Here is a 25168-nt window from a genome sequence, read left to right as displayed (position 1 = left end):
ACAATCCATATAGTGGTCTACCAGGCTGTCTGCTGGAGCAGTTTTATGACACTAACAGTGGAGACATGACGCCATGGCGCAAATCAATAAGGCAAGCTGTACATCGACAGCCTTGTTAGCGGGGCGTGAGGAGAAGAAGAGCAGAACACGCTCGGATAACTCCAGCTGCTGAGGCGTGGTTGGTTGGTACAGCCTGGGCCATATAAGGGCAGAGGGATGACGCACACGCTCAGTTGGGGGAGGGAAGAGACCTGCCAAAGACCACCTGTCCAAACGCAGCCATATATCTAAAATGTCATGGCACCTCAGAGTCACTCTCGCGCACGAGAGAAAGAGGGTTGCATGTCCAGAGCGAAGCATTAGGAGCTTACTTTCCTCAACCCGACACTGAGGGCTGCAAGCGGCTCTGCGCCTGGTTCCGATAAGGAGTTGGCTTTGACAGAGCATGTCTGAAGGAGACACCTTGTGAGGCTTCAGTACCAGCCCTGGGTGAGATGCAGGAGTCATGGACTGAAACATGTGAATGCCCTTGGTGACAGGCTTGGCTTCGCGCTCAGAGCCTTTCTGCTACCAAACGTTACAGTGCTTTACTTACAGCTGAGCTGCTGTCACCTCCTTTGACAGAATACCTTCTGCATTTCAAATCTTATCCCACTGTGTATGAATACTGGTGACATAATCCCACAGCCCTCTTCAATTTCCAGAGCTACCTGTACTCCCACTGTTAAAGCATTGAGCTGCATCACACCCCTCAACATCTATTAGTTGCCACTGGGAGGACTGGGGAGGGAGACCATACTAAATGTAATCAAACTGCAGATTAATAGTTACAGTGAGTTAAACAAAATGTAAGTAATGTAATGAAAGCCTAGAGACTGTGCCCCCATGGCCATGAAATGAGAACCAGATGTGTTGAAAAGGGACAGAGGACAGCCTATTACCTGGAAGAAAACAACAGGCAATGAAACATGAAAGTAAGGGCTGATGCAGACCCAACTGAAAAACAAGGAGCAACAAAGCACTATGCCGAGGTCACAGGACCCAGGGGCTTAATGGTAGAAGGTGGCCCTAGAGAACGCCTGTGGAAAAAGGTAATTAAAAGACTAACACCTTGGAGGATTCTCACCAGAGGAGATGGAGGGAATGGTCTCCAACACAACAGTCCCATGGAGAGCTCATTTGAAATTAATCAAAAATGACTCCCACATGGAGGCAGCTTAACACAGGCAACACCATACCGTCAGTCTCCCATTCTGAAACGCCATTCGTTTTTTTACTGTAAGTTCAGTCAAATGTAATCAAATCAAGGGCATTCATGTGCTGCTATCATGTCATATTACATTATTCAATCTCTTATGGGACACAGAATCATCTTTTTCTAAAGTTGGCAAGCTATCAGTGGTGGTTAAGTACTTTACATAAGCTATGAGATACATATTAGCAGCCAACTTTCCCATGCATGTATGTGAATAATCAGAAACCTCTTGGGAAATGTACTGGTGTTGCTGATCAGCGCTCAAAATGAGTATGTGAAGGTAATTAGACGTGTATATAAAACATGACATATTGTAGTGTACACTGAGTATACCAAACATTAGGAACACTTTCCTAATGTTGAGTTGCACCCCTCAGAAAGTGTTCCACGGGGATGCTGGCCCATGTTGACTCCAATGCTTCCCACAGTTGTGTCAAGTTGGCTGGATGTCCTTTGGGTGGTGGACCATTCTTGATACACACGGGAAACTGTTGAGTGTGAAAAACCCAGCAGCGTTGCAGTTCTTGACACAAACCAATGCGCCTGACACCGACTGCCATACCCCCGTTCAAAGGCACTTAAATATTTTCTTGCCCATTCACCCTCAATGGCACACATACACTATCAATGTCTCAATTGTCCCAAGGCTTAAAAATCGTTCTTTAACCCGTCTGCTCCCTTTCATCTACAATGATTGAAGTGGATTTAACAAGTGACATCAATAAGGGATCACAGCTTTCACCTGGTCAGTCTATGTCATGGAAAGAGAAGGTTTTCTTAATGTTTTGTATACTCAGTGTGTATATTACATAGGAAAAATACTTTTCACATTCACTCTATTTTCATGCTGTTTGTATAGGTCAGGGTTAGGGGGCAAAATATCATATTTTTTGTGCAGTTGTGCACCTCTGTGTAAAGCATGACAGAAAGAGCAAGACAGAATCTGAAACTGGGGGTACTTTTTTTATTGTGCTGTATGCTAACGTACAACTGTTTTACAATCATGGAATTTGCACTCAAGTTAATACAAAACAAAGAAGAAATTTGACTGTAAAAAAGCTTGATGGACACGTTTTTTTGAATTCTTCACACATCCTGTGAGAGTCCTTGGAGCACAGGGCTCACAGTGATACACATTAATGTTGAAAGGAGCAGTAATATGGCAGACAATCATTTCTAAAATGTTCAAGTGTCATTAGGCAAGGCTTGGTGATAACGTAAATGTCAAGCAATAAATACACTTACCAAACAAACAAACTGTAACCCTTATCTAAAATCGAACAGGCACTGAAGAGAAGTACGTTTTCCACTACAGTCACACGGTTGAAGTCAATTCCACTACTTCGCACAAAAAACCTCCCTACGTTCAACTCTCTCCCTTTCTCCCTCTTCCAGGATCAATTAGATCACTTCTGTTTTCTCCCAACAAATAACTTCAATTCTGTTAGCTCTCAATTTCACTCTTTATTTTTCACCTCCACAGCTCCTTTTCATAACAAATCGAAAGAACCTCAACTTGCTCCTGTAAATTGTCTTGGTTATGGCAATGTGCTTTTAATACCATGTTCTGCAACATGTGCTGTACACTGAATTGCATAAAGAAGTACTCTAAAAAGAAGAATGAAAGTGTTTCATTAATACACTTACTATTTATTACACGGTAAGGCGCTCAGTCATATTTTGTTGTCAGTCTATCAAAGTAAGATAAAACGACAAAGGGAAATTAATAATGACCTTTTCCCTACTTTAAATAAAGCAATCCATCCGCTAATGTCAACAAGTAAGAGTTTACACTCCAGCAAATAGTACTTGACAATCCAATGGAGAGAAAGAAATAAAATCAACATTGACCGTTCGTTAATACCACATCACTCTAAACGGGAAATAGTTCCTACATTTTCTTTGAAGAAAAACGATGCAACAATTAACAACCATCATTGATGAAGGAACCTTCTAGCATTTCAGCTACATTTGAACTTTTTTGCCAATACGATTTGCATTTGAAAATAGCATAAAATGTATACTGAACTTTATATTACATAGTAATCCCACACTTAAATAATGCACTTGAATTGACTTTTACTTCATGTAACTGGTTTCACCAAACCAAGCCGTAAACTACTGTATGAATGAATGAGCTATCATATCAACAGATAAGTGCAATGGTCGGAGCTTTCTACTTAATTGATAATAAGAAAAGTTAGATACAGTGCCATGAAAAGGATTTGCCCTCTTTTTAATGTTCTCTACTTCAGTATATTTTTGATACTGAATGTTATCAGATCTTCAAAACCTAATATTAGACAAATGGAACCTGAGTGAACAAATAACAATTACATACTTATTTTATTTATTTTCTAAACATGCAACACCCAATGCCCCTGTGTGGAAAAGTAATTGCCCCCTTATACTCTAACTGGTTGTTCCACCTTTAGCTGCGATGACTACAACCCAACACTTCCTGTAGTTGTTGGTCAGTCTCTCACGTCGCTGTGAAGGAATTTTGGCCCACTCTTCAATGCAAAACTGCTGTAACTCAGTGTGCAAAAAGTTATACTTTTGAATCATCTGTCCATAGAACATTCTTCCAAAAGTCTTGATTATCATCCAGGTGTTTTCAGGTGCCTTTTGGCAAACTTGATTCAACTTTTTGGACGACATGGGTCACATTATGTCTGGTGAAAACCAACCACTGCATTCCACAGTAAGATCCTCATACCAACGCTGAAGCATGGTGGTGGTAGTGTGATGGTTGGGGGATGTTTTTCTGCCTCAGGACCTGGACGACTTGCCTTAATAGAAGGAACCATGAATTCTACTCTGTATCAGAATTCTACTGGAGAATGTCAGGCCATCCGTCTGAGTTGAAGCTTAAGCGCAGCAAAACAATGACCCAAAACACACAATCAAGTCGACATGAAAATGGCTAGAAAGCAACACATTTGAAGTTTTGGAATGGCCTAGTTAAAGTCCAGACCTAATCCCAATTGAAGTGTTGTGGCAGGACTTGAAACGAGCAGTTCATGCTTAAAACCCACAAATGTCACTGAGTTAAAGCAGTACTACATGCAAGACTGGGACAAAATTCCTCCACAGTGACGTGAGAGACTGATCAACAACTACAGGAAGTGTGGGGTTGGAGTCATTGCAGCTAAAGGTGGAACAACCAGTTATTGAGTATATGGGGCAATTACTTTTTCACACAGGGGAATTGGGTGTTGCATAACTTTGTTAATTAAATAAATAAAATTAGTATATACACTGCATATTTTTTTGTTATTTGTAAACGCAGGTTCCCTTTATCTAATATTAGGTTTTGGTTAAAGATCGATAACATTCAGACACAGAAATATGTGCAGCTCATTGCAGCTAAAGGTGGCACAACAATTTATGGAGTATAAGGTGACAAATACTTTTTCACGGCACTGTAAATACAGCCAGTGTACAGTATAACCATTAGCATATAATGCTAATTATATTTCATCATTCAAATTAGGCCTACTGCTAAGGCAAAGATTGACAACAACACCAGGTAATTTGATTGACAATCACTTGCGGCGGGTGAAGTTTAAACGCAGGGCCTGTTCAGGTCATGTAGGTTAGACATCCTTAGGAACTGAACTAATACAAGCATTAGGACTGGTATCTTGAAATAATACTTCAAACGTAAACAAAGACAGCCATTCAACATAAGTTTGCCATTCAAATAGCACACTTACATAATCTATGACGTGTCAATACTCATACCTCAAAGAATAAAGTGCTTGTAAGTATTTTCAAGCAGACAAAATTCTCAAAATGACTTAATCTCAACATTTATAGTTTCCTTTTCCCACTGTGAGCAACTAGCATCGTTTCAAATGAAAGAACATTGTGGATGCTAGTCTCACCTTGGCCAACTAGGCACAGGACATCTTCAAAGAGCTATTGGAAGCAAATGTGCTATTAAAGTGGAACTGACAGCATTTTCTGACAAGCGAGCACTAAAATATGGTTATTTTCCTACTTTCATAGAATGTTTGGAAATTATGTAGAGTAAGGCATTTGTGAAAATTCTATAGCAATATATAGTGGGGAAAGCAGCCCTGCATTTGGACAATTAATAGACACTGCAGTAAATAAAACCTCATTAAAAACGTGTCAGTCCTGTCCTGTCCAGACCCGGATTCTACACAGTAGGCCTATATGCAAATAAGCCATTTGCCACATGGACCTGACATCTTTCACTATGAACTGGACTGTGTGTTTACAGGCAGTAGACCCTGTCATCATTCACTATGAACTGGACTGTGTGTTTACAGGCAGTAGCAACAGCGTGACTTTAAACCATTAGAAAGCATTCTCCAAAAGCCACAAAATACACCTGAAAATTGATTTCTGCAAATATGTTAACCCCACGGGAGTCCTCTTACATTTGTGAACCTTACAGTCCTATTGATCAAACAACCAAGAACAGGTAGATTATCACTCCCTAAAATCAACAACTAATGTTAGCCAGAGCTAGATGATTTCAAATCTAACGAGGCAAGCACCCTCTCAAACATTTTCAGCTTGTGGTTGGCCCTCAAAATTGCACTGAAACAATGGAGAATAAGTAGCCTGCTAACTCTTCTGCAGCTTGCCTGCCAATGCATGCTTGTCCCAATCTACGTTTTGACAACTGAATGGGAACTGCCTGCCCGCCCATTTGATTGATGCCAAATACATTTGATTGACAACTAAGAGATCTGCATGCTAACTGTGTGTAACGGTCGTTCAAGTTCAGCATAGCTAGCCAAGCGATTCACATCTCTTGCTAGCTAACCAAATTCATCTCTAGCTGTTGCCACCGAAAAATGACATCCTCCCAGCAGCTAGCTCATTTGGCTCAGTGTTTTTAGCTTGTTACATAAATGAATACGCTAGCCTATTAGCCACGTTATGACTGACTTGTGATCATTGCCCTTGCTAGTTTGATTGTAGTGATGGGTCGTTAGCTTGAACATAACTTTTTGGTGAACATCGGGAACCGAATTGCATTGTTGAAAGAGATGTTAATTTGGCTTCCTGATTTGCATACTGCTACTATACAAATACTATGCATACATTCGGGTCCACACTCATTTTTGCAGTGCTTAAACTAATAATAATCTAATAAATTTGGCCAGGTAAAAATGTATTTGAATCCGAATTTCCCGATCTGATATAATGGTAGCCTACTTTTTGGGCTTGACATTGGAGGTTGGTTCTAAAAATCATGGTTCAAGGTCCATTTTTATGCAGTTGGAACAAAGAGCCGTTTCAGAGCCAAATGAGCCAGCTCTTTTAAGTGAACGGAGCCAAATTAGCCAACTCACAGAAAATACTCTGAATGTCCATCACTATTGTATTGACATCCCGAGTTTAAATTATATTTGTCAATATTTTGGACAAAATATTGAGTCATTGAAACTGAAACAGTGCATCCCGAACAGAGGCAGCAAACAATATACCAGGACAGCTGTGATTTACAAGCTGATAACAATATGTTTTGGAATACCATGAAATGTATTGGTGAATTATATGAATCATGCATTGAACTGCATCCATCTATTCTGACAACAATGTCTTACTCTACGTGATGGAATTTTTTGTCAAATAGAACCTATTTTAAAAACCTCTTATAAAAAGTTGGTTTTGTAGCATGAACTGGGAATGTGATATTTTTCACTGATATTATGATTGTCTGTTTGTTTCATATCTGCAAAGTAGTTAAAGTGCTGTGAGTTCCACTTTAAACTAAAAGGCTTACGGTAAATTCTCTACTTACGCATATTTTGGTTTTACATATCGACCAATTCATATAAACGTTGAAAGTCCTTCAAACAATCTTCCCATTTTCTCTTGCCTATGAAAAAAAACAATGAAAAAGGTGTTAAACAATGTGAATTTTTAAATAAGTGTAAGTAAGTACATTATTGTTTTTACTCAATGGTAGGCATACAGTACTTATTTTTGCACAAGTGGTTGGTAATGCACCATGCTACAGTGGTAAGAGCTGGAATCTGAATATGCATTGTCTCTAAGCTATTTTAAATCCACTTGAACACTACAGAAGAGCATAGTGAATACACTCATGCAGCAATCAAATATCCACATTTTGCAGCCCTGATGAATCATACACACTTATCTCTCTATCCATCCAGTTTCTTTCTCATTCGCTCCCTCTCTCAGTCCAGACTACAATGCAGATGAGTCATCCATCCATCCATCCATCCATCCATCCATCCATCCATCCATCCAACCATCCAACCATCCCAGTTTCATCCTCTCAGTCTGTACTGACCTTGTCAGTGCTGGTGGTGTGGGTTGGGTGAGTCTCTCCTGACTCCAGCCTCAGAACAGACAGACTAGAGTCAATCAGTTCCTCTGTGAAGGGAACCCATTTTTTTTTTTAAACGTTACATCATAGTGATAGCTATTCACTGTACCTATTTGACAGGGAGCATCCATGAACAAAACCATAGCCTACCTGTATTTCTATTGCTATTGCTCTTAGCGTGTTCTAAAGGCTGGACAGCATTCTCCTGTGGAGGGGCAGCGTCTTTGACATTGCTGTGTGAAGTGGGAAAAACAGGGGTGGGCACACTGTCATGGCCGCTTTCAGCACACTCTGTTTTGGAGGAATCGGGAAGCTCAGAGCTCTCCTGCCCCGGTGTCTGCCCATCCGATGAGCTTTGTGACTGGACAGCTTCAGCAGGTTTATTACCCTGGTCCAGGGCATTACCAGCATCCTTCTGAGGGCCCTCGGGGGCCTGCTTCGGCTCCTCCACCTCATGGCTGTTTTTCCTGGGGGAGGACACTTTTAAAGTGCTGGCTCCCTTGGTTTCTGAGCGGGCAGAGTTCTGGGCTCCCGTACTGGGCTTCTCATAGGCCCCGGGCCCCTTGATGAGCTCCACCGAGAAGCGGACTTTCTTCTCTGCAGCTCGAGGGGACAATTCCTCAGCCTTCTGTCTGGGTGTACCCTCCTCTGAGGTGTCGGCTGGGGCTTGAAGCCAGTCGGCTTGGTCCAGGGCAGGACTGACGGGTCCACTCACCTCCTCGGTCTTCACCACATCCGGGGTCAGGAAAGACTCAATTTTGAGGTAAACATATTTGACCTCTGGAGTTTCTGCAGTGGAGTCGTCTACGTCAGGCCCAACCAAAGCATCAAGCTCTTCTAAGAATTCCTCCAAACTTGTCTCGGAGGCCTAAAGAACCAAAAACAAATTCCATTGGTAATATGAGCCCAAGCACAGCCATTCTTCATCAAAGCACAGAGCTATACAGAACAAAAATATAAAAACGCAACATACAATTTTAAAGATTTACTGAGCTACAAAATGTCTTTATTACAGACAGAAATACTCCTCAGCACACGTAGTCTACGGTTATGAGGCCGGTTGGACGAACTGCCAAATTCTCTAAAACAACGTCGGAGGCAGCTTATGGTAGAGAAATTAACATTCAATTATCTGGCAACAGCTCTGGTGGACATTCCTGCAGTCAGCATGCCAATTGCACACACCGTCAAAACTTGAGACATCTGTGGCATTGTGTTGTGTGACAAAACTGAACTTTTATAGTGGCCTTTTATTGTCCCCCAGCACAAGGTGCACCTGTGTAATGATCATGTGTTAATCAGCTTCTTGATATGCCACACCTGTCAGGTGGAGCGATTATCTTGGCAAAGGAAAAATGCTCACCAACAGGGATGTAAACAAATGTGTGCACAAAATGTAAGAGAAATAAGCTTTTTGTGCATATGGAACATTTGTGATTTTTTTTTTTCTCCGCTCATGAAACATGGGACTAACACTTTACAGTATATATTGCATTTATATTTTGTTCAGTGTACATCAAAGCAAAGTATTCAGTTTAAACCCCACCTGCAAATCATCCCCATCCTCACTGGCATCCCATCTGAAATGTTAAAAGGTTTATGATTAGAAGCATTCAGAATGAGTGGTCTATGTACTTCAGTATCCTGGTAACAAAGAATGCTTTGGCACTTAGAAAAAACACTATTTCTGTTCTGTATGGTATCACAGATAGAGAAATATAGCGTGTGAGTGAGACAAGAAGGAAATGGAGAAGGATGATAGGTCCTCTTACACACTTGTGTGTTTAATCATCGTCTCTGCACATCCTGAGAGATGCTCTAGGCTGGTCTCAGCAGTTCTCTTCACACGCTGCTCTTTTCCCATTTGCACCAGCAGCAAAGCCTAATAACAGGCAACTGAGGCCAGGGACCACTGTCTGGACAGACCTGACTGCTCTTTCCCATGGCTAGCTCAATCTCAGAGAACTGCACAGCCACCAACACCTGCCTCTCAAGCACTGCTAACAGACTAAAAGCATTCTAGCCTCACGAATGGCTACAGTATAAAACGCTGGAACAGTTGGCTTTTTAAAATAAAACTGTGTGAAAAAGTGAATGTTTTTTATCATTTGACAAATGTTGTGCTCTTTAGAGTAAGCCCCAGTGTGTTTTGCATAGGGCCAGGCTACTGTATGTATGTGGTTTCCTTCACTCAACACGGGCTGCTACTACAATTTAAATCTGCTGCTACTCACCTCCTGGCCCTCCCAGTCAGCCGATCCTTGCCCTTGGCTTTACTGCTGACCACTGGCACTTTTTTAACCCCCTTGTCTCTGCCCCGTGGTTGCTGAACTGTCGATACAAACAAGAGAAACATCAGAATAGTTCATCCATCAGTAAGTAGCACGTACTTAGAACTTCAACAGTGATGTTGAACTGATTCAGCTGCTGGTGCACAGTTTTTCAGCATTCCAACTCACCCCGTGACTGAGCATTTGATTTGGGGTAACCTCTCCTTGCATTTTTTCCTCCTTGAAATGAAACAAGTTCAACAATTAATGGGTATCACTTGATTACGGTCTGACTATTCCTCAGCGTTTGAGTTGACAAGAATGTTTCCAATTTATTCCAGAGTGAATTTCTCACCTCTATCTGGAGGCCCCTGTACTCTCTCCTCAGGAGATTTATCTGAAAACCTAAATAGAGACATTTCGTTTACAGTAAAAGAACTAAAACCAAATACACAGCCAGGATGTTCCATCAACAGAAGAACTGCCAGATAATGAAGCCATGGTTTTGGTGTTAAAAAGTAAACAGGCAAACTCTTTCATGCCAGGGTTCATGAAGGGTCCCATGCATTTGGACATTCTTGAATATCCGTATTGTTCCACTAACCTAACAATTTACTGCCATATTCATTTCCCTGTATCATTATGTTCTGAGCTCAGAGATAGAATGACACATTGTACAAAGATGAGTATGGTATCTTGAAGTCATGCTTCTACACTCCTCATTCATTGAGAACATCTAAGCTGCTGAATCAAAAAAATAATTTTCTTGCTCTATTTAGTCTCTGGGGCCTTTTTTAAACCATGCCAAAAAAGGAAAGGCATCCCAACCCCAGCTAAAAATAGTCTCCTGTTCTCTCCTCTCTTTAAAGTTAGATGCTTCTTTCTTCTAAACAGTACTTTTATTTATCCAGCCACTCACAGCACATCAGCTGTGTTTAAAACCTAACAAACAACAGAAAAAGAAGGGGGTGTTCATTTTTCTTTTCCTGGTAGTAAGGATGACACTGTCTGAAAGGATAGTGCCTCAATACATAGCCAAATAGTGGGTTTCAAAATCAAATAATGTAGGTTATACACTATATACAAAAGTATGTAGACAACCCTTGAAATTAGTGGATTCGGCTGTTTCAGCCACGTTGCTGACAGGTGTATAAAACTGAGCACACCTCCATGCAATCTCCATAGACAAACATTGGCAGAAGAAATGGCCTTATGAAGAGCTCACTGACTTTCAACGTGGCACCCTCAAAGGATGCCACCTTTCCAACAAGTCAGTTCGTCAAATGTCCACCCTGCTAGAGCTGCCCTGGTCAACTGTAAGTGCTGTTATTGTGAAGTGGAAATGTCTAAGAACAACAACGGCTCAGCCGCAAAGTGATAGGCCACACAAGCTCACAGAACGGGACGCCGAGTGCTGTAGCTCGTAAAAATCGTCTGTCCTCGGTTGCTCACCACCGAGTTCCAAACTGCCACTGGAAGCAACGTCACCACAAGAACTGTTCGTTAGGAGCTTCATGAAATGGGTTTCCATGGCCAAGCAGCAGCACAAAAGCCTAAGATCACCATGCGCAATGCCAAGCGTCGGCTGGAGTGGTGTAAAACTCGCCGCCATTGGACTCTGGAGCAGTGGAAACTCGTTCTCTGGAGTGATGAATCACACTTCATCTGGCAGTCTGATAGACAAATCTGGGTTTGGCGGATGCCAGGAGAACACTACCTGCCCGAATGCAGTGCCAACTTTAACATTTGGTTAAAATTGCTCAATTCTTCTCCAACCAATCTCCTGATTCTGCCTCCTCAACCCTCCTCTCCTCCCTTTCTGCATCCTTTGACTCTCTATGTCCCCTATCCTCCCCTCCTGCTCCATGGCTTGACGACTCATTGCGAGCTCACAGAACAGGGCTCCGGGCAGCCGAGCGGAAATGGAGGAAAACTAGCCTCCCTGCGGACCTGGCATCTTTTCACTCCCTCCTCTCCACATTTTCTTCCTCTGTTTCTGCTGCTAAAGCTACTTTCTACCACTCTAAATTCCAAGCATCTGCCTCTAACACTAGGAAGCTCTTTGCCACCTTCTCCTCCCTCCTGAATCCTCCTCCCCCTCCCCCCCTCCCTCTCTGCGGATGACTTCGTCAACCATTTTGAAAAGAAGGTTGACGACATCCGATCCTCGTTTGTTAAGTCAAACGACACCGCTGGTCCTGCTCACATTGCCTTACCCTATGCTTTGACCTCTTTCTCCCCTCTCTCTCCAGATGAAATCTTGCGACTTGTGACGGCCGGCCGCCCAACAACCTGCCCGCTTGACCCTATCCCCTCCTTTCTTCTCCAGACCATTTCCGGAGACCTTCTCCCTTACCTCACCTCGCTCATCAACTCATCCTTGACCGCTGGCTACGTCCCTCCCGTCTTCAAGAGAGCGAGAGTTGCACCCCTTCTCAAACAACCTACACTCGATCCCTCCGATGTCAACAACTACAGACCAGTATCCCTTCTTTCTTTTCTCTCCAAAACTCTTGAGCGTGCCGTCCTTGGCCAGCTCTCTTGCTATCTCTCTCTCAGAATGACCTTCTTGATCCAAATCAGTCAGGTTTCAAGACTGGTCATTCAACTGAGACTGCTCTTCTGTGTCACGGAGGCTCTCCGCACTGCTAAAGCTAACTCTCGCTCCTCTGCTCTCATCCTTCTAGACCTATCTGCTGCCTTTGATGCTGTGAACCATCAGATCCTCCTCTCCACCCTCTCCGAGTTGGGCATCTCCGGCGCGGCTCACTCTTGGATTGCATCCTACCTGACAGGTTGCTCCTACCAGGTGGCGTGGCGAGAATCCGTCGCCGCACCACGTGCTCTCACCACTGGTGTCCCCCAGGGCTCAATTCTAGGCCCTCTCCTATTCTCGCTATACACCAAGTCACTTGGCGCTGTCATATTCTCACATGGTCTCTCCTATCATTGCTACACAGACGACACGCAATTAATCTTCTCCTTTCCCCCTTCTGATAACCAGGTGGCGAATCGCATCTCTGCATGTCTGGCAGACATATCAGTGTGGATGACGGATCACCACCTCAAGCTGAACCTCGGCAAGACAGAGCTGCTCTTCCTCCCGGGGAAGGACTGCCCGTTCCATGATCTCGCCATCACGGTTGACAACTCAATTGTGCCCTCATCCCAGAGTGCTAAGAGCCTTGGCGTGACCCTGGACAACACCCTGTCGTTCTCCGCTAACATCAAGGCGGTGACCCGATCCTGTAGGTTCATGCTCTACAACATTCGCAGAGTACGACCCTGCCTCACACAGAAAGCGGTGCAGGTCCTAATCCAGGCACTTGTCATCTCCCGTCTGGATTACTGCAACTCGCTGTTGGCGGGGCTCCCTGCCTGTGCCATTAAACCCCTACAACTCATCCAGAACGCCTCAGCCCGTCTGGTGTTCAACCTTCCCAAGTTCTCTCACGTCACCCCGCTCCTCCGCACACTCCACTGGCTTCCAGTTGAAGCTCGCATCTGCTACAAGACCATGGTGCTTGCCTACGGAGCTGTGAGGGGAACGGCACCTCCGTACCTTCAGGCTCTGATCAGTCCCTACACCCAAAGAAGGGCACTGCGTTCATCCACCTCTGGCCTGCTCGCCTCCCTACCTCTGCGGGAGCACAGTTCCCGCTCAGCCCAGTCAAAACTGTTCGCTGCTCTGGCACCCCAATGGTGGAACAAGCTCCCTCACGAAGCCAGGACAGCGGAGTCAATCACCACCTTCCGGAGACACCTGAAACCCCACCTCTTTAAGGAATACCTGGGATAGGATTAAGTAATCCTTCTAACCCCCCCCCCTTAAAAAGATATAGATGTACTATTGTAAAGTGGTTGTTCCACTGGATATCATAAGGTGAATGCACCAATTTGTAAGTCACTCTGGATAAGAGCGTCTGCTAAATGACGTAAATGTAAAATGAGTAAATGGTTCGGGCTAGGCCCCTTAGTTCCAGTGAAGGAAAATCTTAATGATACAGCATACAATGACATTCTAGATGATTCTGTGCTTCTAACTTTGAGGCAACAGTTTGGGTAAGGCCCTTTCCTGTTTCAGCATGAACATGTCCCCATGCACAAAGCGAGGACCATACAGAAATGGTTTGTAGAGATCGGTGTGGAATAACTTGACCAGCCTGCACAGAGCCCTGACCTCAACACCATCGAACACCTTTGGGATGAATTGGAACACCGACTGCGAGCCAGGCCTAATCGCCCAGTGCCCGACCTCACTAATGCACTTGTGGCTGAATGGAAGCAAGTCCCCGCAGCAATGTTCCACCATCTAGTGGAAAGCCTTCCCAGAAGAGTGAAAGCTGTTATTGCAGCAAAGGGTGGACAAACTCCCTATTAAGCCTAAACTGGCCTAGGTTTATCAAGATGTGTACCAAAGTTGAGTCAGTAAGGTCAACTCTACTTCTCCCTGGTTCCATCACATTGCCTTTCAGCTTATTACAAACCACAGGTCAACTTCTAGTGGAAGCGCCCAATGTCTAAAATAGCTAACCAAAGGAGATGGAGGTTAGAGTACTAGGGAGAAGGTAGTTTGAGTACTACATGATAAATATCTTAAGAGGGCATCTTTTCCCTTTCAAGGTCTAAAAAAGCCTTTTTCTAAGAACGGCTCACAAACTAAGGTGAGCCAATAAAGATGTTACCACAGAAAACAAAACACATTTTTGCCAGGTCATCCCTCTTCCCTCTAATGCCAGTCTCCAATTTGCTGTGAATTGTTATTACGGTCTTGTGACTTGTTTGGATTAAGTCTTGTGACAGTGTGAAATCAGTATCATGGGACGAGGCACGGGCAGGGCCACCACATCTGGGGCAACAGGGCACCGACCTCCAGGATTAGTTTTATAGTAATCTCATGCTGTTCAGTATTCTAAAAATGTTGCCATGAGGCTGAGAGAAAATGTTGCCGTTTAAAAGCCGATTCACTGCTATTCTACACATTCTGCCATGAGGCTGAGAGGAAATAGCAGTTTTAAAGCAAATTTCCTGCAATTATAAACATTTTGCCATACCTTATGACATGTTCATATGCTGTCTGGGGGGGCCCCACCATCCAAAAATATATCATTATTTTGGGTTGGAGGCTGGGGCCCCAGGACATAAAATGTGGGTTGTGTTAATACCTACAAACAATTGACATCTTCCATCAGCCTAATTCAACATACTGAAAGTACCTTAGAGAGTCACAACAGGAACAAGCCTATTAGTTCATTACCAGTAATTTGATAAAGGGCCATAGCCATGAGAATAAAAACGTCACAGTATTGCTTTCCCTGTTTTTACCACCGTCTTCTCCACATACATCATTCTGCGCTTCCTTAGAGAACAGTCAATGGCTATGTATAGAAGTAGAGAAAAAGTAGAGAAGAGAGAGACTGGGCTACTTCCTCTATTGCACAACGAGGTAACAGAGCAGGTAATCTGCTTGATGAGTGAGAGTTCATGTGTTAGTTACGTTACAATGAAAAAAAGCATGGTCTATATTGCATGGTAAGACATGACATGTGTGGTAGTTAGCTGCAAGCTGAAGTTGATATGTGAAAACAAAAAGACCAGAAGACGAGCACATACAGAAGAGTACACTCATTTTTAATCGTAACATGACTTTATAATCAAATGAAAAATGAGCACTTAAACATGCATCAAGCAAATGGAACAGCCAAACATGAAGAAACTGAAATTATTGACAATGCAAACTAAAACGAAGTGCAAAGCAGCCAGGAATGGGAGGAGTGGGCTTACATATTCTCTGTTTTGTCCATGTCCCATGCCCGCCTCCACTGGCCATTGGCATTTCTGTGGCGGGCCACACGCTCCCGGTCGATCTGCTCACGCTCCTTCTTCCAGCGCAGGTACTCCTGCTGCTCCTCATTGGACGTGGGGATGGTAAGGTCTGTGTCGCCCGCCAGGCCTGGCCCCTCAGACTTCTGCAAGGAGAACACAAGTACCAGTCATAGTTTAGTGCCAGTGGTGAAAACCGTGAAAGGCTAGAGGTTGCTTTCAACAAACTATGTGAGACAATAGCAATAAAAAGGTCAAAATAACAGCCAACAATCAGCTGGCCTTGGGTTGGTGAAGCCTCTGTGCAGTCCAGAAGATCAGAGGAACATCAGGGGTCTGGGGGAGAACAGAACAAGTGCTCCTGGTTCTTACAAGAGGACATGTATGTAGACTGGATGGGACTAGTCACCTGGAGTCCCAGATAACTACACTGTCTGCAGGCTTTCATCCAAGTTATTATCTTGTTTCACTCATTATCCTTCCCATTGAGATTCATCCTCTCTGTCCAGTGTTGGTTGTGGAATTCTGTAGTGTGATGATAGTGGTAATGTTTCCATGGATGACCAAACCACTGGACTGCTACTAATATGCAGTGGCGTGTATTCATAGTTGCCAAGGGAGGCCAGGCTTCCCCAGAAAATAAGAAACATATATTTTATATCTTTCGTCTCTCTGCGTTTCATAATATTCCTTCCATTCGCAAGAGGCTGAATGTATCTCACTGGAAAAAGCATCCGAGCAAGCAAAACAGCGCCCCTCTGTCTCTGTAGGCCATCTATCTGATGCTGTCTGCTCAAAAAGAGTATGACATTGTTGCTGCCACTAGCATTGAATGCAAGGATAGCCAGTGAGCATTTGGCCTCCCTTGATAAAAAATAAAATAGCCAATCAGCGTTGAGCTAAACTGAGTGAGCTCAACTGTGAAAAAAAAATACAAAAAAAAAAATATATAAAAATAACAAATTTAAAAAAAAAATCATTACAAAACAAAATAAATAAAGAAAAACTAAGGAAAAATAAAGATGAAAAAATAAAAAAATATTAAAATAATAAAATAAATAAATAAAATTAATTATTTAATAAATATATATATTTTATAAAAGTGTCAAGGGAAGCACGTTTGGATTTGGCTTCACTCCAACCACATCGCATTGAGAGCATACAGTACATCATTGACAGAAACTCGTTGTGCTGTCCTCCGGTGGCTGGCTAGCTAGCTAAAAATTGTCCCTTTCCTAAATTAGCCATGGGTGGAGATAGGGATTTGGACTTTACTTAATTCTGCGTACTGGCCAATGATTATAACGGCGATTCTGATCCAACCATTAATTCATTCATACATACTCTTGGCCTGAGAGGGTGGAAGTTCAATATGAAGCTAGATGTAGAAGGCTAATGTTAACTAGCTAACGTTAACTAGCTAACGTTGCCCATGAAAGGAAGTTAGGCTAGCGAGCAAGCATTTTAACTAGGTAGCCTAGGACAACGAAAAATTAAAGCATGTCATATAGTACAGAGTGATTGACTTTCATCAACATGAAAGAAAGGAGGATGGCATTTCTCTAGGGTGAGTCAAAATGTTTTTTTCTACTTGCACGAACACACACAAAACTATGGACATCCACATCATATTTAGCTTACGTTGATTGTAATAAATCGTTTTTGGTATCTTTTAGTTGTCACTGTATTAGACTAAGCAGAGGTGATTTGATGTTGTTGAAATGTTGAAGTTGATGGTGCTGGAACAGTGGAGGCAGCTCATGTTTTCTTTGCGACTTGCAGTAACTCTCCGTGGTTCCAAATCAATGGTTGTTTAGTGGCTCGAACATGACGGAAATATTAACTTGCTTGACTGTTTGTTACATGCAATATGCTTTGTGGACTTCACCGGACTGATGTTGCGATGAAACGAAGGTGGTTGAATTTATTCTGCCACCGTTTTCTTATTTTGGTCTCAGCCTTAGGCCTATAGATCACGGTGGCGAGGTATATGAACTAACAGGTTATAGAGCAAACAACGCAATTATCACAACACATAGGATGGAATACGTAGTTGTTTTTGGCTTGGCTTCCCCAGTGATTTTACACACACCACTACCATGAGCTCCAGAAGTGGAAAGTAATGAATTACATTAAGCTCTGAGAAATGCCCTTCACAACATCCACATGGCCCCAAAGATGCATCTCAAATATCAATGAACTCTGCCTTAAGGGAGGTTAGATGCTTGGCAAAAGAAGGGAGAAGAACAAGGCTGGTAGTTGTCATTGCTAAGAGTGTGTGCAGGCCAGAGGACATCATGATGATCGGTGAAGATACAGACACAATAACATAGCTACCACTGTGTGGTCTGTGGAGGGTTTTTACGACTGAACCAGGAGACAGACAGACAGGGAGAGCGAGCAGAGACGGGGAGAGCGAGCAGAGACAGGGAGAGCGAGCAGAGACAGGGAGAGCGAGCAGAGACAGGGAGAGCGAGCAGAGACAGGGAGAGCGAGCAGAGACGGGGAGAGCGAGCAGAGACGGGGAGAGCGAGCAGAGACAGGGAGAGCGAGCAGAGACAGGGAGAGCGAGCAGAGACAGGGAGAGCGAGCAGAGACAGTGAGTGACAGGGCAGAGGGATAAACTAGGGGCAGACAGAGGTGATGTTTTCCTCAAAGGTATGGACCAATCAGAGACAGGTAAACATGTGGCTCTCCTGCAGGTGGTATCGGGAACGTGGCATCCGTGATCATCCTCTCCTCTGTCTCTTCTCCACCAGTCCTGGAGGACGCGGGGGCCACAGGGGACAGCACGCCTCACATGTTCTAACAGGCCGGCCCCCGCTGGCTCCACCAGCCGCACCACTAATTAGCTCTTTCAATTTCCTGCCTCTGCAGGCGCTCTTTCCCAGGGTTACAGGGGCCAGGGAGGAGCCCAGGGGAGAACGACCGCCCCTCTCATTGAAGCCACAAAGGTCAAGGCCGACCGCGGTACTGCAGTCATTGTTTTCAGAAAACAGTATCCCTCATTATTGTGAATGGGAAAATGTCAATCTTCGTGTAAATAAAATAAGAAAATCTAAGACAATCATGGTACCAATAATTGCTTCTATTACACAAGATCTATGTCCCTGAACCACTTATTTAAAAATCACAAATAAGTTATGGATAATTCAGTTGCTAATGGCAGCCTGCAGTACCCCAGTCGGCCTTCAACGAGATACTCAATGAGAGGGGGCAGCACTGAGCTGTCAGAGAGGAAGAGGCGAAGCAAGAGGGTCCACTCCCATCAAAATCTGTCCATGAGGGAATACAGCGATTCTGCTTATCAGTCTGCTTCATAAGCAGACCATCTGCCTTCCCGCCTTTGGTACAACGACTCACATTGTACACTGTATCTCTGGGTAAGTCGACAAATCTCTCCCATGAGAGGCCATCTTACCAAAGCTAAAACCAACTTCCTGAGCTTCTAATGCGCCAATGATTCTTAGGAATGCATGGTGTGACGTCAGACGGCTTTGGGGTGGAGGGTACTTGTGTTTTGGAAAAGAGGCAGTCTATCGTCACCTCAGAAGACAGGGACTGTGGTCACAGAGGAATTGCCCCCCCCCCCCGAGGGCCAATAGGAAGGGGTCTGGTCTCTTACCTGGTAGTAAGGCTCACACTCTGACAGCCAGTGACGCTCCTCTGTCACACCCTTTCCCTGCCCCCCTTCATCCTGAGAGAGAACGAGAGAAAGAAAGAACGAGAGAAAGAAAGAACGAGAGAAAGAGAACGAGAGAAAGAGAACGAGAGAAAGAGAACGAGAGAAAGAGAACGAGAGAGAAAGAGTGCAAGAAAGAAAGTTATCAAATGATGTATTCCTGTCCTCAGCAGGATAACAATTCATGCAGACTTTCAGAGAGCTACACTGCCCCCAAGTGGACACAGTATCAAAGTATTTTTCACAGCCAACACCCTATGAATAGTCAGATCCCTCCTGAGCAGCAACAGCAGTACATACACCTGAAACCTATCTTACCCAATGTTTTTTCTATGACTTTTCATATATGCTATTTATAGTCTTAACACAGCACCATTTTCTTCCCAGTATCCATTCACTACAACGTTTCTATTGCCAACCTTCCACCACTGAATAAGGCCCTAGACCAGGGATCATCAACTAAATTCAGCCTCGGGACAATTTCTTCTTGAGCAGATAGTCAGGGAGCCGTAACATAATTACAAATCATTTGTAGACTGCAAATTGACCGCAAGAAGCACAAACAGATATAATATTTGACAAACAATCATTTCAAACCTTGCTTACATTTGTATACAATCACATCTACCTATTATGCATGGGAATACTTTGGAACAGATTTCCAAGATTACAATCACTTAGTGCTGATTTGCTGGTGATTTTACAGACTTCCGTCCAACAACAAAAAACACTGCCAGTTGGAGAACCCTGCCAGTTGGAGAACCCTGCCCGAGACTGTAGGTTCTACTAGCAAACATCTCCAGAACAGTGAGAGACACTGTGATAGAGGTACTGGGAATTCTGGAATGAGTCAGGGAGACTGTCTGAGGAGTGATTTAGAATACCTTCAGAGTCACACCACTGAGCCTGGGATTTTGTTCCCCTGTGTGCGCGCAGACACAGACACACACACACACGATCCCTCGCTCTCTCCCTCTTACAACTCTCCCTCTTTCCTCCCCATCTCACAATCTTTCATCTCCCCTCTCCTTCACCCTTCCTTGGCATGCTGCACACTCGGTCCTGTCAGCGGCATAATGAGCCCATTCAGAAAAAAATGCAGCCAAATGTTAATTTGATTAAATCATTCTTTCATGATGGTGGGAATGAGGAAACAATGTGGAGGAGGAGAGCATACTCTCCGTGGCTCAGGGGAGAAAGAGACTGGAAGTAGCATGTCTGCACGCCAGGTTCTCTTCTCCCCCCCTTACCCCTCTCTATCCCCAGGGCCTGTAGTGATCGTACCGCCCTGAGGCACTACCTATCACCCTCATATTTTCCTACTGATACTCCAGCCGTCATCCTTTCCCAGAGACTCCCAGTCCTCCTCACCCTCCACCAGGAATGCTTCCTGTCTTCCCATCCTTCCCCTTTCTCATCCTGTCTCAGGGACACTCCCATCCCTCCCCCTGTTCTGTCTCCGGGGTACAGTAGCTACCCCACCCTCCACGATGGAGAATAATCTGGTCTGGAGAGACACAGAAGACCAGAGGAAGACTGGGCAGGGCACAGTGGACCATAGAATCAGCTGTGGATCAGTAGGGGCTATGCTGCTGCAGTAAGAGTGTTGGCTGTCTGAGGAGAGCATAGGGGGAGATTGCTCTGCAGAACAAGAGGTGAACAACATTATATAAGTAGGGTCCAAACAGAAGTGGACCTGGGAGAAAGGCCTAGTTTTCCACGGCTGAGGTGGCTCAAACACTGGCCATAGTTCAAACGCTAATTCAGTGAGCATGACATGACTAGGAGCGTCTGACCAGATAGATACAGGCCAGAAACACAGCCAAGGAACATCCTGTTCACCCTGTAAATGTGTCACGTTAAATTGCTGGACCTGGCTGTAGCAGCAGCAGCAGCCTGTAAACACAGGGTAGGGTTCTAGATCATTCTAGGGCCTCCGTCTGTCCTGTCCCAGACCACACTACAACGTTGTGCATCTATCCTCCTGCAGCACTGATCTCTGTTCACAGAGCCCGCCTGACTGACTTTCACATTTCAGTGTTGGAGGATCAACCGTCTGTGATGTGCATCAGCGCGTTGATTGGGCCAATGTGCGTGTGTGTTGATGTGCGTGTGTGTTGATGTGCGTGCCAGACCACAGCCAGAGTACTAGCAGCTGTTCCAGAGACTCTGTGTGCCCAAGGGCTCGAAATCAGAAACCGTATGGCAGCAGCCGGCAGTACTGTGTGTGTGTGTGTGTGTGTGCGCAGAGCTTCTATGAAACAACCTGCATCAGGCAGTTCATTAAAACTCTTCCATCTAGAAGTATTTATAAAACAGCCATATCACTGCATCATAACTCATTAAGTAATAAAGCTAAAGGTACCACTACAAGGCAGGATGTTAGGGATTTCAAATACAGTGACTCAACAAGGAGCATCGTAATTATCCTTCCATTTTCATTAAAATCAGCAAGCTATAATTAAACAATGGCTCCTAAAAGCTAAATAAAAGAAAGAAAAACACTAAAAGACCTTGGAGGAAATACACACACAAACCATTTTCTGAGCTATTTTCCAAGTTATTCACTGCAGTTATTCTCAACGGCCAGCCCAGTGTGAGCGAGCGTAATGAAAGCCCTGGATCAGCTAGATAAATACTTCTCCCAACAGTCTCATTATGGCCATAACAACCAGGCCACTGTAGAGACAGAGGGACTAACAAGCTGTATGTCTGCTGAGCGCTCTCAGCTCTGTCTGAATACAGCAGCTACATCCCACCAGGGCTGTTTGAGGGGCTCTGCTACGGCCCTCCAGATCAGACCTCTGTGGAAAAAAAGACGCCATATACCATCGAATGGGATATTTGCATGTTTTAACACCTGTATGTGAACGGAGGGCTCTCAGACGTGACTACAGTAGCTATTCCAGCCACCCCAGTCATAGACTGTTCTCTCTGCTACCGCACGGTAAGCGGTACCGGAGCGCCAAGTCCAGGTCCAAGAGGCTTCTAAACAGCTTCGACCCCCAAGCCATAAGACTCCTGAACATCTAATCAAATGGCTACCCAGACTATTTGAAATGCCCCCCCCCCCCTTTTTACAATGCTGCTACTCTGTTATTATCTACAGTATGCATAGTCACTTTAAGAACTCTACCTACATGTACATACTACCTCGACTAACCGGTGCCCCCGTATATAGTCTCGCTATTGTTATTTTACTGCTGCTCTTGAATTACTTGTTACTTTTTGTATTTACATTTTTTTTTTTTTTTCTTAAAACGGCATTGTTGGTTAAGGGCTTGTAAGGAAGCGTTTCACTGTAAGGTCTACACCTGTTGTATTCGGCACATGTGACAAATACAATTTGATTTGATTTACTAGCTACACCCCAGCAGGACTGACTAGCTCCAGGCCAGACTAGTGTGACAGAACAGTTCCCAGTCCCGCCCCCAAACCAATCACCACCCCTGGGGCCCTCCCCCTGTCCAACAGCCTTTGTGCTTCTTCACAGGAGGGGAGGGGCCTGCCGACATGTCTGACAACTGTAAAACAAGACAGCATTGTACTGGAGAACAGACGAGAGAGGGGAGGGTGGCTTAATTAACAACAAGGTACAGAGCAGGGGAGGATGTGGAGGCAATATAAACTAGCCAAAGTCTTGATAGTGTTAAAAGTGCATAGTCACCGCTATATTTTCTAATAAAAAGCAGGCTGGTTTCCTCCAGGACTCTCTGTTTAGAGTGTGCAGCAGCACTACACTTATACTCCAATGTCTCAAGTTAGGATTCGGCCCAACGTGTGTATGTACTGCTGACCTGTGGTCCTGTGTCTTTCTTTGCTGTGTTAGTGTGCTGGTGTTTTCCTCTGCCTGCTGATTCCACAAGGTGCTGGTACAAGCCATCCTCTGTAGGGCTCTTCACATTCAGCAGACTGGGGGGACCTGGCCTTCTCTCCAGCCTCTCACTCACCACCCTCTTACCCTGGGATCAAACAAACAGGGATCATCCTTCACATCAATATGGATCATTTACATGGGGTTAGGAGTTTCTCCTGACCAAATGACTTGATCAGGAAGAACTCCTGGTCCTAAACATCATTCAATGGCAATATTTGACCACAAAACTTAATAATTCCCCTACCGTCTCTCATAGACACCTGTCATGTTGTTTACCTTTGTGTTGCCAGCCATGGTGACCAGTAGCTGCTTCCTCCTGCCGCGTCCTGAGCCCAGCAGGTTCCCCTCCACCTCCCTCTCCCCAAGGTCCTGGACCCCCTTTGGGGTGGGAGAACCACCCGCTCCTGGTTTGGTCATCACAACACGAGGCTCCTGCTCAATAGCAAAGTGAACATGACAGTGAAAATCACTGAATTGGGATAATACATCTCTTGCTGATAACATTCACTGAGTGTACTAAACATTAGGAACACCTTCCTATTATTGAGTCGCACCCCTTTTTGCCTTCAGAACAGCCTCAATTCATCGAACTCTACAAGGTGTCGAAAGCGTTCCACAGGGATTCTGGTCTTTGTTTACTCCAACGCTTCCCACAGTTATGTCATGTTGGCTGGATGGTCTTTAAGCGGTGGGCCAATCTTGATACATGCATTGTAGTTCTTGACACACTCAAACCCGTGCGCCTGGCATCTACTACCATACCCCCGTTCAACGGCACTTAAACCTTCTGTCTTACCCATTCACCCACTGAATGGAACACATACACTATCCATGTCTCAAAATCCTTATTAAACCTGTCTCCTCCCCTTCATCTACACTGATTGAAGTGGATTTAACAAGTGACATCAATAAGGGATCATACCTTTCACCTGGATTCACCTGGTCAGTCCATGTCATGGGAAGATCAATGTGTTTTGTACACTCAGTGTATATTTATGGATAAGGTGGGTCTTTCATCAAGATGGACAGGTACTTCTATTGGTAAGAATATTCATATTTCAGAACTGTTCTGACACGTAAAAGCATCTCTGAAGGGAGACGGGGCCACTCACAGTGGTAGACTTGTTGATGGTGATGGTTAAGTCCCCTGCGCTGCCCTTGGGGCTCTGCAGTGCCATTCCTTCCTCCTCCGCTCTCTTTTTGTCCTCCTCTACCTCCTACATGGAATGAAACAGAACATGAAACCCAGAACCACCAAATGAACCTGATATTAGTCCTCAGCGAACCCTGTAAAAGTCTTCACTCCATACAAGGCTAGTTGTTAGAGAGACTTACATTATCTAAGGTTTCCAATGCCACTTGCCATTTTGTTAGGGATATGATGATGATTAAACCATTTCAGAAAGACGGCAGGTCTTTGTCAAGCTCAATCCCTCCTAGTTTTAAAAATGGCGTCCTTCTGTTTTCAGAGTAAGAACAGTAGAATACCAACTCACCTGGTACCTCTTCATGAGGGCTTCATTCTTCCTGCGGAGAGCCTCAATCTTTTTATCCAGCTCCACGTCCTTCTGCTCCTTCTTCAGCATGACGTCACTGGAGGTCTGGAGAGGAGAGACGCACAACGCTCAGCTAATCAGAACTGTACAATCTTGTGCTACTTGTCAGTGGCTACAGTCCCTACAGTAAACAGTCCACTATCCTGGACATGCTATGCTTGATGGGCATTCAGAATGATGAACTCGCAGCAAAAGCAGGCCAACAACTTAGACTGTTCTCTCTGCTACCGCACGGTAAGCGGTACCGGAGCGCCAAGTCTAGGTTCAAGAGGCTTCTAAACAGCTTCTACCCCCAAGCCATAAGACTCCTGAACATCTAATCAAATGGCTACCCAGACTATTTGCATTGCCTGCCTGCCCCCCCC

At 44.4% G+C, this 25168-nt stretch overlaps 1 protein-coding gene across 3 annotated transcripts in view; it reads right to left on the bottom strand.

The window, feature by feature from the left end:
• Positions 1-2204: 2204 nt before the first annotated feature.
• The window catches only part of LOC106610874 (coiled-coil domain-containing protein 9B), a 32104-nt gene continuing 9140 nt past the window's right edge, over positions 2205-25168 (bottom strand). For all 3 annotated transcript variants that reach the window (XM_014210519.3, XM_014210521.3, XM_014210522.3), the window contains 13 exons: positions 24744-24848; positions 24360-24464; positions 23524-23679; positions 23168-23332; positions 19314-19385; positions 15650-15834; positions 10221-10270; positions 10055-10105; positions 9830-9926; positions 9142-9175; positions 7746-8463; positions 7560-7642; positions 2205-7121 (listed from right to left, as the gene is read on the bottom strand). In XM_014210519.3, the coding sequence (XP_014065994.2) occupies positions 7095-7121; positions 7560-7642; positions 7746-8463; positions 9142-9175; positions 9830-9926; positions 10055-10105; positions 10221-10270; positions 15650-15834; positions 19314-19385; positions 23168-23332; positions 23524-23679; positions 24360-24464; positions 24744-24848 (1848 nt within the window). In that variant the 3' untranslated portion in view covers positions 2205-7094. The remainder of the gene's footprint in view (positions 7122-7559; positions 7643-7745; positions 8464-9141; positions 9176-9829; positions 9927-10054; positions 10106-10220; positions 10271-15649; positions 15835-19313; positions 19386-23167; positions 23333-23523; positions 23680-24359; positions 24465-24743; positions 24849-25168) is intronic.

Source organism: Salmo salar, chromosome 09, assembly GCF_965601325.2.
Source record: "Salmo salar chromosome 09, fSalSal1, whole genome shotgun sequence".
NCBI classification, from domain to species: domain Eukaryota; kingdom Metazoa; phylum Chordata; class Actinopteri; order Salmoniformes; family Salmonidae; genus Salmo; species Salmo salar.
Note: the sequence above shows the minus strand (reverse complement) of the source record. Positions and strands in the feature narration are given on the sequence as shown.